The sequence below is a fragment of the Aythya fuligula genome, chromosome 4 (genome assembly GCF_009819795.1).
Source record: "Aythya fuligula isolate bAytFul2 chromosome 4, bAytFul2.pri, whole genome shotgun sequence".
NCBI classification, from domain to species: domain Eukaryota; kingdom Metazoa; phylum Chordata; class Aves; order Anseriformes; family Anatidae; genus Aythya; species Aythya fuligula.
The window spans coordinates 58,577,822-58,592,510 of record NC_045562.1 but is presented as its reverse complement, the minus strand read 5'-3'; the positions used below and the strand labels follow the sequence as shown (position 1 = coordinate 58,592,510).

The following is a 14,689-nucleotide window of genomic DNA, read 5'->3' as shown; positions in this document are numbered from 1 at the left end:
GTTCTGCAACTGAAACCGAAGTGAACAATAGGGCTACTACAACTGTAATGAACCATTGCACTTACAACTAAATATTAGTGAAAGTCACGAAGTAGGGAGTAGAAGTGAAACAGATTTAAGTATTGTCAAGACTAACAACGTTGCTAACTACCATGATTTTTCACATAACTACAGTACATTACTTTCACTATGGTGAAATGAAATTCCAGGGAAGGTCAACAGCCCACTCTAGTAAAACCTGGGAACCAAAGCAACATCTTCCAATTATTTTTCTGAGGGTAGAATATGTCTCAACATTTCCTGTAGAAATCATAAAAATTCTTTTGACTTTGTAACGGATAACCCAGGACACCTGTGTAAAGTAACAGCTAACTCCAGCCACCGTTCAGGAAATTATTACTCCTTCAGAAAGGTACCTTTTGTGCTACATTTTAAAAACTTGCTTCTGTCTGATTGACAGAATTGCAATTCTTTCATTTTATCTGTCCTAATGTAATTTAGAATTATATATGCTTAAAATTAAATGAATACATATGTATTTTCCTGAGTTAGGAACTGAGATTAGGGAGTTGTCCTAGATTATCCAGTTCATCCTTAAACACTCCAGGGGACGGTGCTGTCCAAGACTTCTTTTTCTAAGCCAGGCAATGCGCTTTCCATTACTTTCTGAGCAAGAATGAAAAAGAGAGTGCAGACACTTCCAGGAAATGTGTATTTCAAACATGGCTACAGAGTTTTTGTTTTGTATTTTAACCATACAATGGAGCTCAGCAGATCAATGCAAATGGAACATGTTTTATAGTGTTTTGCTGTAAAGAAGAAAAGCGTCCATCAATGCATAGTGCTCCCTACGGATCATAAATGGAGACTGGGAGTCCCATTGCATTAGCTGCAATGAATTTGTTCCAGAAAAAAAAGAAGATAGGAGTACTAAGACATGAATACTTGATGTGAGAAAGAAGACTGATTTTGTCTGAACACTTGGAAAAATGGTTTATGAGCCACCCATGGCTATGTGAAGACTAATGCCATCAAAGTCAGAGAAACTAAAACAAAGATGCTGTAACTCTAGTTACTCCAAATGCTCGTTTGAAACTGAAACAGTTTTATGCAAAGTCATCAACTATTTCCTCTAATTTGATTCCTCAGTTTTCATTTCCTTCCCAAAAATTCACTTGAGTCAGGAGTATAGATTTCACACCTTATCTACCTTATTAACAAATATTTTTTACTACCAAATTAATTTTTGGCAAAATGAGAACAGTCCTCTTCAAAATTCTTCAAAAATCATTCCTGGATTAAATATGCAGGGTCATATTCAACAAAGATTTGAGTAAGCAAGGATTGTTTTCTAAATAAAAAAATTAGAACTGGTACTTTTAGTTATGCAATTATACAGCCCATGAGAAATCCTGGGGTTACTGACTGAATTTTCAGATGCAGTTTTAAAGAAAGAATGAAATAGGAGAATATTAATTCCAGCCCCTCTTCGTTGCTTTCTTATAAAATTCTACCACTGCACAGTGAACACCTGCACACTTAAAAATTTTGGTACAAGAAACCCCAGAGAGAATCCAATATCCAAAATAAAATATTGTTTCCATTCCCACTTCTTTCAAGCTAGCCCTGGCAGAAAGCAAGCTATACACAGAGCACAATGATCTCCAGAAGCCCAATGAGAGTCCAACAGTCTTTAAAGGGGGGAAAAAAAACAACAAAACCTTCCAAAAGTACAGAGTGAGCCAAATTTACTGGCACTTCTTTTGCTGGCAAAACTGTGCTGGGGACATCCTAAGAAAGGACTTCCTCGTGGCATTTTGGCTCTTTTCCTGGTTTTCAGCAGAAGCAGGAAGTGCTCAAGCAAGTATGAACAGCTAGAAGCTGGAAAATGTTCATTTAACTTTTGAACGAACTTCCACAGGGGGACAGAGGGGGAAGTGAAGTTTTGAATTAGCCCTTGTTTAAGTCAGTGCTACAGAGACTACCTTCAGCGTGTCCCGTGATCAGTGTCCAAAACGTGAACTTTGAGCAAATGACGTGGTGGCACAATTTGCTCATCAGTGTCACTTTTGCTCATCTGTACACTAATCACTGGTAATCTTCACTTCAGGCCGTGATCCTAAATCAAGTGCTACAATATCCTATAACCTTTGGATTATTTCATACATGCCGATTTCTCCATGAAAGTGTGCATTTTAGTATTGACAGTACAAGGTATATTCTGTGCTCTCTCTTGAACTTAGCAGGTTTTGACAGATTTATGGAAGGACAGATGGCCATTACAGGCTGAAGGCTGACAAGAGGCAGTTCAGAGCATTGTTAACACACTTGCACAAACTCTCAGCAGTGCAGCACTGTGCAGAATGTAATTCAGACTATAGCTTTTTTATTGCTGCCTATTTTCTTTTGTCAAAAGAGCCTGCTGTGCACAGCAACAAATGGCTGCCATTACCCAGAATGTAATGGGTGTCAGACAAATCACGTAACACAAACAATCAAGAGTATGTAGGTCATATTTCAACAGAGCACAACCTTAGCAATATTTATGATTACTGCATTGAAATGTGCTCTATAATAAACAAGTACCTCTACATCACTCACACTTATGTACTTCTGCACAGCAAATCTGTTAGAAGTGGTACATACTCTACAATCATCCCCCTTAAACAGTCTTTTTTCTTTTTAAAGTAAAAGGCAAGTATTTTTTCATGACATGCTATAAAACCATTTTCTTTGTAGGGACTTTTCTTTAATTGAATGGCTTCAGTAAATGGTACGTTTGCACTTTGCCTTGCTCTGTCTATATACCATGAACCCGCTCAGTGATTTTGCTCTTGAAAATCGCGTCTATCAATTTGCGAACACTGCTGCCAAATCAGCACCGTCCTCTCCATGTCTGTGCAACAAAAGGTGTTTGCACGTGAGCCAACTCCGCCACCTTGGCCGAGCGACTTCTTTCAAGAAAGTCTCGGGGGGAGTGCAAATACTTGTGATGCATACCAAAACCGCGCTGAAAGAAAAACACCTAACTCATTTAGTTCAGCTAGGCTGATAATCAGAATTAGGGGAGAGCATTTGCATAAAAATGTGACATCTTGACTTTTTAGGACTCATTTGCAATGCTGTTTTAGACAGACACCAACCTTTCCACAACTCTACTGTAACTGTTAGCATTTAAACATTTGATGATGCTTGTTGTGCTTTGGTGGGAGGAATGCGAATTAGTGTCTTCTGGGGAACGCAGCCATTCAACCTTTCTGCACGTGCACTGGGCTTTTGAGAGGCATTGAAAATAATTTCTTTTATACCTTCAAAGTTTGAAAATGGATTGTCAAGGGAAACACTCTTTAAGGCCACTTAAAACATTGAACACAAGGTAACAGCTCAATAGAGTAAAAAAAATCAGAGGAGCTTTTGTGTGGCACAAGATTGCAGAAGCTAGGAAAATATAATAAAATTAAATAGCCATCATATAATAAAAAACTACATGCTTGTTGAGTATTCAGTTTAATCTTGTTGTCAGTGCTGCAGAGAATAAATACAGACCCTTGAAAATATCTAATAATTTACTAGATTTTATTTCCCCAGACAACTCTCTGCATCTCTCATTTCATCAGAAATCATTCTGAGGTCAAACAAGTTCTTATATGATAGATCTTAAGTATTTGTTCTGACAACTAAGAGGTAACAGATCTAGAGGTGGGCAAATAACAGGGTTTAAGTATCCATAAAGACGCTCATGAATTCCAAATCACTGTTCAAGCTGATTGTGTTCGTATAGGCTTTTCCACCATCTTTTTGGAGAGAAAAAAATTTGCACCCAAGACAGACCAGAGTTTTATGTTCAGGTAAATTACAAGGATCTGTGTGCAAATGAGAGACTTCTCACTAAGTCACCTGTTGCTTAGCGAGAGGGTGGAAATAGGCTTCCAGTTATCGATTGCTGCTTGTATGGCATTAAAGCCTTAAGCATGTAAACTCACCTCATGCATTTATATGATGGCTTTGAGCTTTCAGGAGTGAAAGTTTAAAAAGGCATTGAAGAACTGAGAGGATGAACTTCAAAACGCTTAGAAGGCATGCCATCTAACTTCTGACATTTAGAAGTTCAGTGGACAAAAATGTCCCATGTTCTGGGAAGACATTGCAGAGGTTCCAGTGTCTTAGCAAAGTGTTTGCAATGCAGCTAGCTGTGGAAAAAAAAAGGCAGAAGAACCTCTCCTGAGCCTCTGACTCACAGTAAGGCTCACTGTACGCAGAAATTTTACCCACTACATTATCATAATCTCCATGTCATGATGTTCTGATCCATTTTCCACAGAATAGCACCAGAAACCAGCTGAAGGGGTTGTGATTTTAGATAGCAATGGACTTATTCCTCTATCATAGACCATTTAAAGTGCATTCAGAGAATTCTTACATTCTTACACATGGTTTCCTTTGAAAGCACTAGGAAATATTTGTTCTCTGTAATTTGACAAATGCATGTTTTGACAGTTTTAGGGAGGAAAAAGTTACATTCACGAGTACTAACAAATCCATTCTAAAGCAAGATATAGCTCTGGCAAGAGAACAGCTTCAGTTTGACTTTCGATATGTGAATCCAAAATGTATGTGTGACGAAGATTGATGGCTCGTGCAGGAAATGTTTTTATTTATTTATTTTTCTACTCTATAGTTAATTCATCAGTGAGGGAACCAATGTTGTTTTCAGCAGAGAGATCAAGGGAGTTGCTATTTATATTAAAATACTTCGTGCTTCGATAGTGCGAGCAGCACTACTAATGGTCTTTTCAATTCGGCAGTGAGATCAAGGCAACTCCAATTTAAATTATAATAAATAGTGCTTGTACAGTGCAAGCTGTCCTGTATAAGGACAATGAGCAATGTGGTTATCTGGATATAATTTGGAGTTGCCAGGGTCTCACTAAAGAACTCCAAGGTATTATTAATCACTACTGCTACTGTTTTTTTTGTTGTTGTTTGTTTGTTTTTTTTTGGTTGTTGTTGTTGTTGTTTTTACTGAAGTGGGTCCCAACTGTGCCATGATTTACTCACATACACTGTAAGCTCTTCAGTATTAGAGCTTGTTTCTGTTATGTACCTGTCTGCTTCCAGCACAAGTAGACTCATGACACAAGACACTACTGCAATACAAATAAATGACTTAGAGAGTAAGACATGCATAACCACTCATCTTTTTATACATTTATATACATACATGAATATAAAAATAAAATCTATGTATATGCAAAGGCAGAGATTAATACAGCTGTCAGGTGATGAAATGCAATCTCCTGAAGAACAGAGTCAGTGCAACACCAAGTCCAACAGCCACTATGCTCTACACTGCTTGTGTAGAGCCTGCCCACATGTGCTCCACCAGCTCTTGTTCTCCTTGACTATCATCAGTTAATTTTCTAGCTAGATTGTGTCTATTTCCAGAAGGAATATTTTCATAGTACAATGTTCCTGTTCACATACTTATCCAGTTGTGCTATTTCACAGCTTCTGATGCATTTTTTAATGTGCTAGCTCTCCTGGTTATATTATCTAAAACAGCCACAAAGTTGTTTCATTACCTCCTCTGTGCGCAGCAGACAGAGTGGAATGAGTAACGCCAGGACCATTCTTGTTGCCTTTATTAAACCAGTACAAGAGGACTGTCAAGGGGTCAGACTGGCTCTCAATTTCTGTCCAGTCAGGTGTGCAGGCTGCTGCCTTTCTCGCTGGAAGAAAGCACTGCCCCCTTCAGTGACTTGTGCTGCTGTATGAACCCTCTGCTGTCGTTACCTCATCTGCCCCTTCCACTTGGTAGCACTAAGCACTGACTCACCACCGTGCTTAGAAACAGGCATCCTTGTGCAGATTTGCTCTCCAGTAATGATAAAGGAGGCTTCTCTTCTTCAGGCCTGTTGGCATTGAATGGGATTATCCTGCTGCATACAGTGAATTTTGCCATTTTTGTATCAGTTTTGCAAAAGGAAGGTGCATTGAGAGGATGCTTTGGTTTTTCATGGGAGCAATGAGTAAGACTGCAGATTTACAGGACATGTCAGAGGAAAATGTGCATATTTTAATGCTGAACTAATGAGGAAGTTTCTGAAAAAGGTGACACAATGGTTGTAGGGGGGTGAAAGCAACAGCCCAAAGTACATACACAAACCTAGAGCTTGGGCCTGCTCTTGTGTTAGCTGCCACTAACTGAGGGGTCCTCAAGCTGATGTTCAGTACCTGAAGATCTATCTTGCAATGCCCCCCAAAATGTCAGAGATCACATAATTTGCAATCCACTGTTACCCCTAGGCATGCTCCTGTGAGAAATGCATGCCTTTTCAGTACTACAAAACTAAGAAAGAAAACAATCTTGGCAGCAGCTCTGGTGGAGCTCAACATGTGCTCTTGTGCTCAGTTATGGACACTTCAGAAAAACAGAGGCAAAACAGATCAGAGGAGAGCAATAAAACATATCTGATGTCTGAGGAAATTGACTTCTGTGGTACGAGCAGATGAATTAAGTGAGTATAACAGGTGAGGCATCAACTGAAGCTGCACATGATAAAAAGTCTACACATCTTCGAAAGGCACAAACACGAAGGATATGAAAGGAAGAGGACAGAAGAGAGGTGGTGTAAGGTGTGCTAATGGGAGATATAAAGAGAAAGTAAGAACATAAAATGAGTATCTTTTTTTTTAAATTACCTTTAAGCTATGGAATAGTTTTTCAGTGGTGAAGGAGAAAGCTGTTATTTGTGACATATTAATCTAGAATTGACAAAGCACTGAAACATGCAGTCACGTACAGCCCTAGACCGGCCTGGAGACAAACTGGATGACATAACTTTTCCATCTGTAACATCTATTACACTCTGCTGTGGGGTTTGTCTTTGAAAGATGGTGCTCGGCAGTACAAAAATCTATGGGGAAATGGGGAAGTACAACAGATAAATGGTTTCATTCATATTTTTCCAGAAATTATGCTCTCTTGTGTGGGTTTAGAGCCATATTTTCAAATACATTCCTTCTCAGGTAACTGGATAAAAAGCCAATGCTAAACTGCATTGAAATTAATCTGCTGGAGACTTCTGTAAGATCTCAGTATACGTGTTCTATATTAAAAAGAGCAAACACACACACAAACCATGCTTAAAGGAAAAGCTAACCCTCCCCATTTCTCACCTGCAGTTCCAGAGAGTTCCACACTTAAGGTTTGTTCAATAGTCTTGTTCTCAAATGGGGAACCCTTGGGATCACTGGAAGACAGGGCACATTTATAAAAACAAGCTGAAATGGAGTTGCTGTAGCCAAAATGTATTAAAACCCCCTCCCTTTTATAAATGTTTGCACTTTTTAGTACTTACTTTGGTGACTCGGGCGTCAACGGAAGTGATAAACTTGTTGGTTTGGCTAAAGGGAAAGAATAAAATGATTATGGAATATTTAAGCATTCTATAACATATACTAAAAAAGATATTTTTTATTTTGGTGCTGAAATCCCCTATTAGTCAGTTTGGGCTGAGCTCTGACAGTTCAATAGCCATTTCTGTGTATCTCAGATAAGTAAGGAGACTCATCCTGATTCCTTATCACCAGTACCAAAAGGGCACCTAATTTCAACAACGATTTACATCAATTACTGTACACAGCCCAAATACAAGAACCTTTCAGAAGGAGAGTCGTACATGTAAAAAATAATGAATAAATCTACAGGATGCACTATGAAAATGTTATTTTCTCTTAAATTTAATTTAGACTACAGTCCACTTTTTATTTGGAAACAAGAGCAGCAGAATAACTACAAAGTAACAGAATGTTATGAATATTCAGTTAATTTTACTTCTACAATGTACAATTTTATATATAGCACTGAGAATAGGTTGTTTCTATGAGGCCAGAGTCCAACTTGCAATAGTCCAAATTACCCTGCAAACTATGACAAGCCATGGATACAGCCACAGATGGTTAAAAATGGGGCTGACGCTCTCAGCACTACAATCCCTACATACGCAAAAGCAAAGCTCTGGCCATAAAAATACAAGTCTTTGTAGCTTTTATTCATGCAAGCTTGTATTTCCTCAAAGCAGGCCAAGAACCAGGGTATTTTAATACAACTAAAATTCTTTTAATTGCCAGAAAAATGTTTAAAAATTGAAAATAATATTACTTGCAAATTTTACTTTTTAGAAGTTAGATTGATGCTTAAACACAGAGAGCATTGTACCAAGAAAAACAGCAGGGGATCTCTTCTGCAAATTAATTACTTAAGACAAAATGTTCCCCTTGAACACTCCTGCACTGCAGATCTTTTGTCCAGAGTGTCACTACTGCGTATTTCGTATTCATTCCAGGCTTGGAGCTCCCATCAACATTAAAGGATTTTATATGCAAATTGATTACTTTTATAAGCTCTAGAGCATTCCTGGAGTAATATTACATTTTTTAAAAATTAACTCAATTCTCAAGAGCTGCATATTGTTTCTCCTCCTCCCCATATGAAAGTTAGAAATGGAAACTCAGGTGTTCACCTTAGGTTCACCTTCCTCAGAAGTCACTGCCAAAGTGAGGAAATGCACCAAAATGGGTTATTTGTCTGATCCAGCACTGCCACTGACTCATGCATAAAAAAGGATTCTATAAGACTGAACGTAAGGTGACATATCTTAGTGTGCATTTTATATATACCTATGATACTAATGTTTGTGACTGTTGCCAGTGGCTACCTAGAGGTAAACTGGCTTAACAGCATAGATCTTGCTGTAAGGCTCAGGAAGAAAGTTTGTACAAATGTTCCCACTGTGTTTTAGAGGATAAAATCTACATATACTTACCCAGATTAGGCTTTCTAAGAAATGAATGTTTAAGAGCTATTTAAGCCTTTAAAAAGTATCTCTGGCTCTCATATAGAGAGGCAAATCAGAATACATATACATATAAAATCTGAAGCGCTGAGGCATAGTATCAAGGCATTATCTCACACTCCAACGTATAAGGCAGAGATCACTGAGCCTTCCCACTGAGAAATTCATATACCAAAACACCCTTAATTTTTTATTGCTAAGTAAGGGCTTGACCAAACCCTGCTCCTGCAAAGGATTCATCCGCATTTACAGCCACTGATAAATATTTAGCCAAGACAATATTGTTTTCCATGGTGCCTGTTTATTAGTTTCAAGTTCTATTGTGGTATTTTATTTGTATTAAAAAGTGTTTATATGAAGTTGCTTGTCCCTGTAAATTGAAAACATTCAGGTTCCAAAGAACTAAATTTCCTCATGGGCAAATTTCAATGCAAAACTACAAATGATCTTTAGCATGAATGGGTTTGTGGACATTCCTGTGGGTTTGCAATATGTTTGCAACAGTAACCCTAAAGGAAAATATTGTTTGACTTTTGTGAGCTTTCACCAACTTTGAAAAAAAATATCAGACCCTGATTATTTTTTTAAATGGAGCCAATTTTTTTGTACTTTTGATTAAATGTATGAAAAAATGATTGCATGTCTGTGAATACCAGTTAAATTTGCAAGGTCAATTCTGCATGAATTGACTGTCCAAGCTGAAAGCATTATATTCTCGTATTTGTATTATATGCAGATCCATTGATATTGAAGTCATATATTGGTGTCTGAGACAAATCTGATGAAAAAACATTTCAGAAGCCTGTAAATTAAACTGCAGGAATTAAAGAGAGTTATTTCTCTCTGCCTGTAATTTCATCTGCAATACCACTAAAGTCAGAGTCATCTGTTAAACACTGGCAAGTTGGCTACATGTCCTGTCAGAACTTTCCTAACTTCTCCCTCCACAATGTTGTGGGCTCACCTTGCCTTGTTTCTTTGCATGAAATCTGCACAATTGCCCAAGCTAGGGAAAAATTCAGCTCTGATCTGAACAGGAAGATTTTATAATTGGTATTTATGTACAAGTGCACATACATCCACATATACCATACATGTGTGTATAGGATACCTTATACATGATATGCTTTATTGCACCCAGCAACGTTAATAAAGCCCTGTGTAACCTCTGGCAGGTCTGTGCCTGGTTCCAGTACCATCACAGTATGAGACCCAGGTTTGAGATGTACAGTTCAGTCTGGATTTTCTTCTGAAGCAGTCTGCTGAAACTAGCCAGAAGGAGTGGCAGTTGGCATCCAAGAAGCTCTAAGGGCAGCTGGACTTCTTTCTTACAAGAAATATTGTTCAGAAAATTTGAAACCATAATGGGGAAAAATATACTTTGGATGTCGGAACATACAGCAGCAAGAAGGGTATTTAATTATGGGAAGGGAAGATTATTTTATTAAATTTGCTTATACCTCCTAATGAAGAGTGAAAGAATAGATTTGATGAAGGCTGAAAAAGCAAGGGGAGGGAGTGAGAGGAAAAGAAGAGAAGAAAAAAAAAAAAAAACAACAACAAAACATATGCAGTTTACAATTACCACTTTAAAAATCCCTGAACAACACATATTGGGTCATATCCTGATCTCTGTTGCAGCTGGATAACTTCCACTGATTTCAGGGGAGTCATCCAGGATTTGCACCGATGTGGCTGAGGTAGGTATCTGGCCTTCTAGATGGCCAGTGTATCCACAGATGTATTTTAAAGTAAGAGTAACTTTAAATAAGCTCCCTTTGGGTTCATAAGCTTTTACTGCTTTCCTTTATCTTGGGAAAACAGGCAGGGAAGGAGGGGAGAGAAAGCAGTAGAGGGGTCTTTAAGTTCTTGCATCTCTGCCATAGAAGCTACTTGTAATATATCCCAGTTCTTTATGCATCAGAGGGTACTAAAAGTCAACACAAGTGTTTAGTTTGGGCCATAAAGAATCTAAAAAGAGAGAGGGAAAGATCAGGATGGCAGCTAAACTTCCAACTATTTACAAAATAAAATTACAAACCAGCATTCCAGCTTTAACAGGAATGACACATTTATTGCTTATTCGGTAGCAGTGAGAGTACTATTTATTGTCTCTTAAGGACGATGTGGCAGGTTAACAATGCCTTCAGTTTTACGCTGGCAAAAAGAAAGAAGCTCACTAATGAACTGACCTGCCCAGCTTGTTTAGGGGTATAATGATTTCTTAGTAGTATAGGACTCTGTGAATAAATATCTCCAGCTAGCTCAGTATATTAATACATAGTATTTGCTAAACTTACTTTTTTCTGAGGTTCCTTTTCTGGGGTTGGAGGCGATAGAGGCAGGATTACAATTGTTTAAAAAATAAATGTATCTAACCAATTTTAACTTCATTATGCTGTTTTAAAACTGTCTAAACAGAAGAGATGCTGGATTTACAAAACTAATCCAAAGAACAGAAAGTGTATGGAGGGTATTCACAAGCACTGCATGTCAGCTTCCCTCCAATACCAAAGCTAAGTTCTGAGCTCCAACACCTACCTTGCAGGTGATTTGTCTGAGACTGCAGATGGGGCTTCCTTTTGGAGGTGCATTTCTCTTTGCTGCTGTTCCTGTTCTCTGCTGGTTTGGTCTGAGGAGGGTCATCATTTGTAGTCAGATATTTGAGAAGTTCAGAGCAGGGACGTCTTTGTGGCTTTTGCTGTTGACAAATGCTCTTTGCTTTATTGCTCCATGAATTCTCAGTCTTAAAAACAGGGCATAATAATAAAAAAAAAAAAAAAAAAAAAAAAAAAGCAGCAAAAATTAGTGAACTGAACCTTATCAGAATGGATATAGGTTTTCTGAAGAGATGAGATTTTCAATGAAGTGTTCAGTCTAAGTGTACTAGATCTATGAGCTGTGAATAATTGTTTGCAGAACAAGAAAAGAAAATTACATTTAAAATTCCTAAATGACATTTATACAGCTTTTATTTCATTTCTCCAACATTTCAATGTTCCTACTCAGCAACATGTAACTAACAAGACCCTACAGCGCCTTTACTGTGAACAAAAAAATAAGTTGGTTTAAACCTTAATTTGCTGCTGATTGCTTGAGCCCAGTATTCACAACTCTCTTAAGTACCCCTAAACGCTCCGTTTTCAGTTACAGTGAATGGCAAGACAAACATTGTTTAATACTGCCTGCTAACACAGAATTATGTCAGAGCTGCCATTCTGCCCAATTAATGGCTGATATACATCTTTTGCCAAGAATTCAGTGCAATTTTTCTTAGCTCAGACAGCTGGTAAAATGGCAGTCCCGCATCCTGGAGTCACTCATAAACAACACCAGCCCATCAGCAAATTTTATCGTACCCCCTGCTATTCTGCGTGTCAATAAAGTAGGCAAGAGTAACAGACGGTGGGACTGCAGCTGAACTCTGCCAAAAGAAAAAGCACAAATGAAATATTCAGAGCATAAAGGAGCTCAGGTGATTTTCCAGAACCCAGTCTATAATCTGTGCACGTTTTTGAAACGGTTGCAGGATAGTAGGCAGATTAATACCACACATACAGATCTATTGCTTACTTGGTTGCTGAAAGCATAAAAGACCTTGTTACAGTTTTTCTTTTTTTTTTTTTTCCCCTCTTATTACAAAGATTAAGTTTGTACCTTAACAACCACAGGGCTTGTTCTGATCCTGTGATTTGTGTTTGCATGGTTTTGTGTGCTGAGACCACTGCATTCATTGTAATTTAGCTGAGTGTTGGCTGGAGCCAGCAAGAGCTTCTTAAGCTACAAACACATCAGGGAAGGGGAGGAGGAAGGAAAAGAGTAAAGTTATGCATCTTTATGGATTAAAATGACTTATCTACATTTTTGCATAGTTACTTAAAATTAGCTATATCAACTTCAGCAAGCAAAGTACATTAAAACAGAAAGAAGGGCTCAATATTCCCCAGAGCAAACAGATTTCATTTTCTTGTGAGGCTTGGCAGCAAATTTCTGTTCCCTTTCCTGCAGTATACTGCAGGGCAAGCAGAAATGGCAGGGGCCTTGGATTGCTGAATCCAAGGCAAAGCAAAATTCTCGGTAATCTGTTTGACAGAACAGGTCTCTCTGATCTAAACACAGAAGTTAACTTTAACAGAATAATGGATGCTTGTATCTGACTGCTGCTGCGGAAGTCAGGGATAAGGGGCTTTCACTAGAAATAGAATCACGTCTCAAACTATCTTTACAGAGCAAAAAGCATATAAGGTTTCACCCACATCCTCACCCAGAATTCGGTTTTGCCCTGATTAACACTAAGCTGGTGCTTACTGGTCAAATCAACAATAAAAGCACAAAATTAGCCCCACATCACACCAGACTCAATGGGCATTTCTCTACAGATCACCCAAAGTAAAGTCTAAACATACGTAGAAAAAAGCCCCAAGAAATGTAACATGAATTAAAAACCATTACACTGACTTATTTGAACAGAATAATGAGCAAAAGTGTCAGTCATTAGCACAAGAAACTCAAAAACAATCTCTTCAATCCACTTTTTAATGGATTCCATTATTAGTCATCCTACAATTGTTGTTTGTTTGTTTGTTTGTTTTTTTTTTCCCCACTTAAGTTTCAGTTCTTTACTTGATTTTCCTTTTCAGTCTAAATGAAAAGTCCAGACCTTACTGTGACTACATCATACCCATGCAGCGGGTAGCCAGAGGCACATCCAATTCCTGTTAAACAGTAGGAAGGGTTCTTACTAGAGACGGCTCTTCTGCCTCCTGGGTTGGAGGGGTGCCGTCGGGCATTGGGGAAGGGCTAGCGTCATTTTCATTGGTCACATCTCCATCTGTCAGTGCATCAAACGAAGGCAATCCATCCTCATCCACAGGGATGCTGTCCAGTGTCTCAGTGAGAACTGCTAGCAAGTTCGCCTCATTCTCTTCATCTATTTTCTGTGTGAGGAGACAAAAAAAAACAAACACAAAAAAGTGGAACCAGATGAGAAGACAAAAGGAACAAAACAATGACTCTGTATGTGAACAAGCAGTCAAAACATCATTAAACTAGCTCTTGAAACAGTAACCTGCAACAGCATCGCGGAAGATGTAATTAAGTGCAATAAAATTATCCGTCTTTGCATTCAAGAGAAATCTCTTTGCATTTGCAGTACATTGTTCCGGTTTACTCTTTTTCCACAATTCTTCTTCCTACCCAGAGTGAACACCGATAAATAATCACGCCAGGATTGCATTACAGGACATGCCGAAGCTGCTGACACCGAACGATGGTGTCAGCCCAGGCTGTCTCCTTCTTTCTCTCTTCAACACTGCACACCAGTTAATTGACCTGACAAAATTACAAGAATCAGAGAATAGGACAGCTAATCAGAAGACCAAAATGAATTAACAGAGAAGTCTGGCAAACCTTGCTCACACATGTAGCCCGGTGCAAGAGAGAAAGGGTTTCCCTTCAACACGTCAGGAAATACTTGCTCCAAAAAACAAGCGAAAACTTCTTGTTCCTGAGCATTTTTGCATAAGACAAGCAATCAGGACTCATATTGTAAATGGCAGATTCTTTGGGTTTCTTTTAAATGAATGTATTAAGCAGGTTGCCTTTGAAGTTCTCCTTTCGAGTTACATAGTTTGAGTGCTCAATGCAACTATTGTATGCATTTATCTAATTCCAGCTGCAATTATAAAAAGTAGATTAATTCCTAATCAGATGCGGCTCTAATGTTAATTTATATTGGATATCTTCTTTCAGAAACAAGACTTCCTTTTGTCAAATTGAGTAAATTTAAATACCTTCCAATTTTTTAATGAAATATAGTCCCTGCTGTAAAT

General features: G+C 38.2%; 1 protein-coding gene across 2 annotated transcripts in view; it reads right to left on the bottom strand.

Moving 5' to 3' along the window:
- PPARGC1A (PPARG coactivator 1 alpha) overlaps positions 1-14,689 on the bottom strand; it is a 350,611-nt gene that overhangs the window by 15,550 nt on the left and 320,372 nt on the right. For both annotated transcript variants that reach the window (XM_032186510.1, XM_032186512.1), the window contains exons 3-7: positions 13,601-13,795; positions 12,516-12,638; positions 11,400-11,604; positions 7,362-7,407; positions 7,180-7,253 (exon numbers count right to left, since the gene is read on the bottom strand). In XM_032186510.1, coding sequence (XP_032042401.1) covers positions 7,180-7,253; positions 7,362-7,407; positions 11,400-11,604; positions 12,516-12,638; positions 13,601-13,795 — 643 coding nt within the window. The remainder of the gene's footprint in view (positions 1-7,179; positions 7,254-7,361; positions 7,408-11,399; positions 11,605-12,515; positions 12,639-13,600; positions 13,796-14,689) is intronic.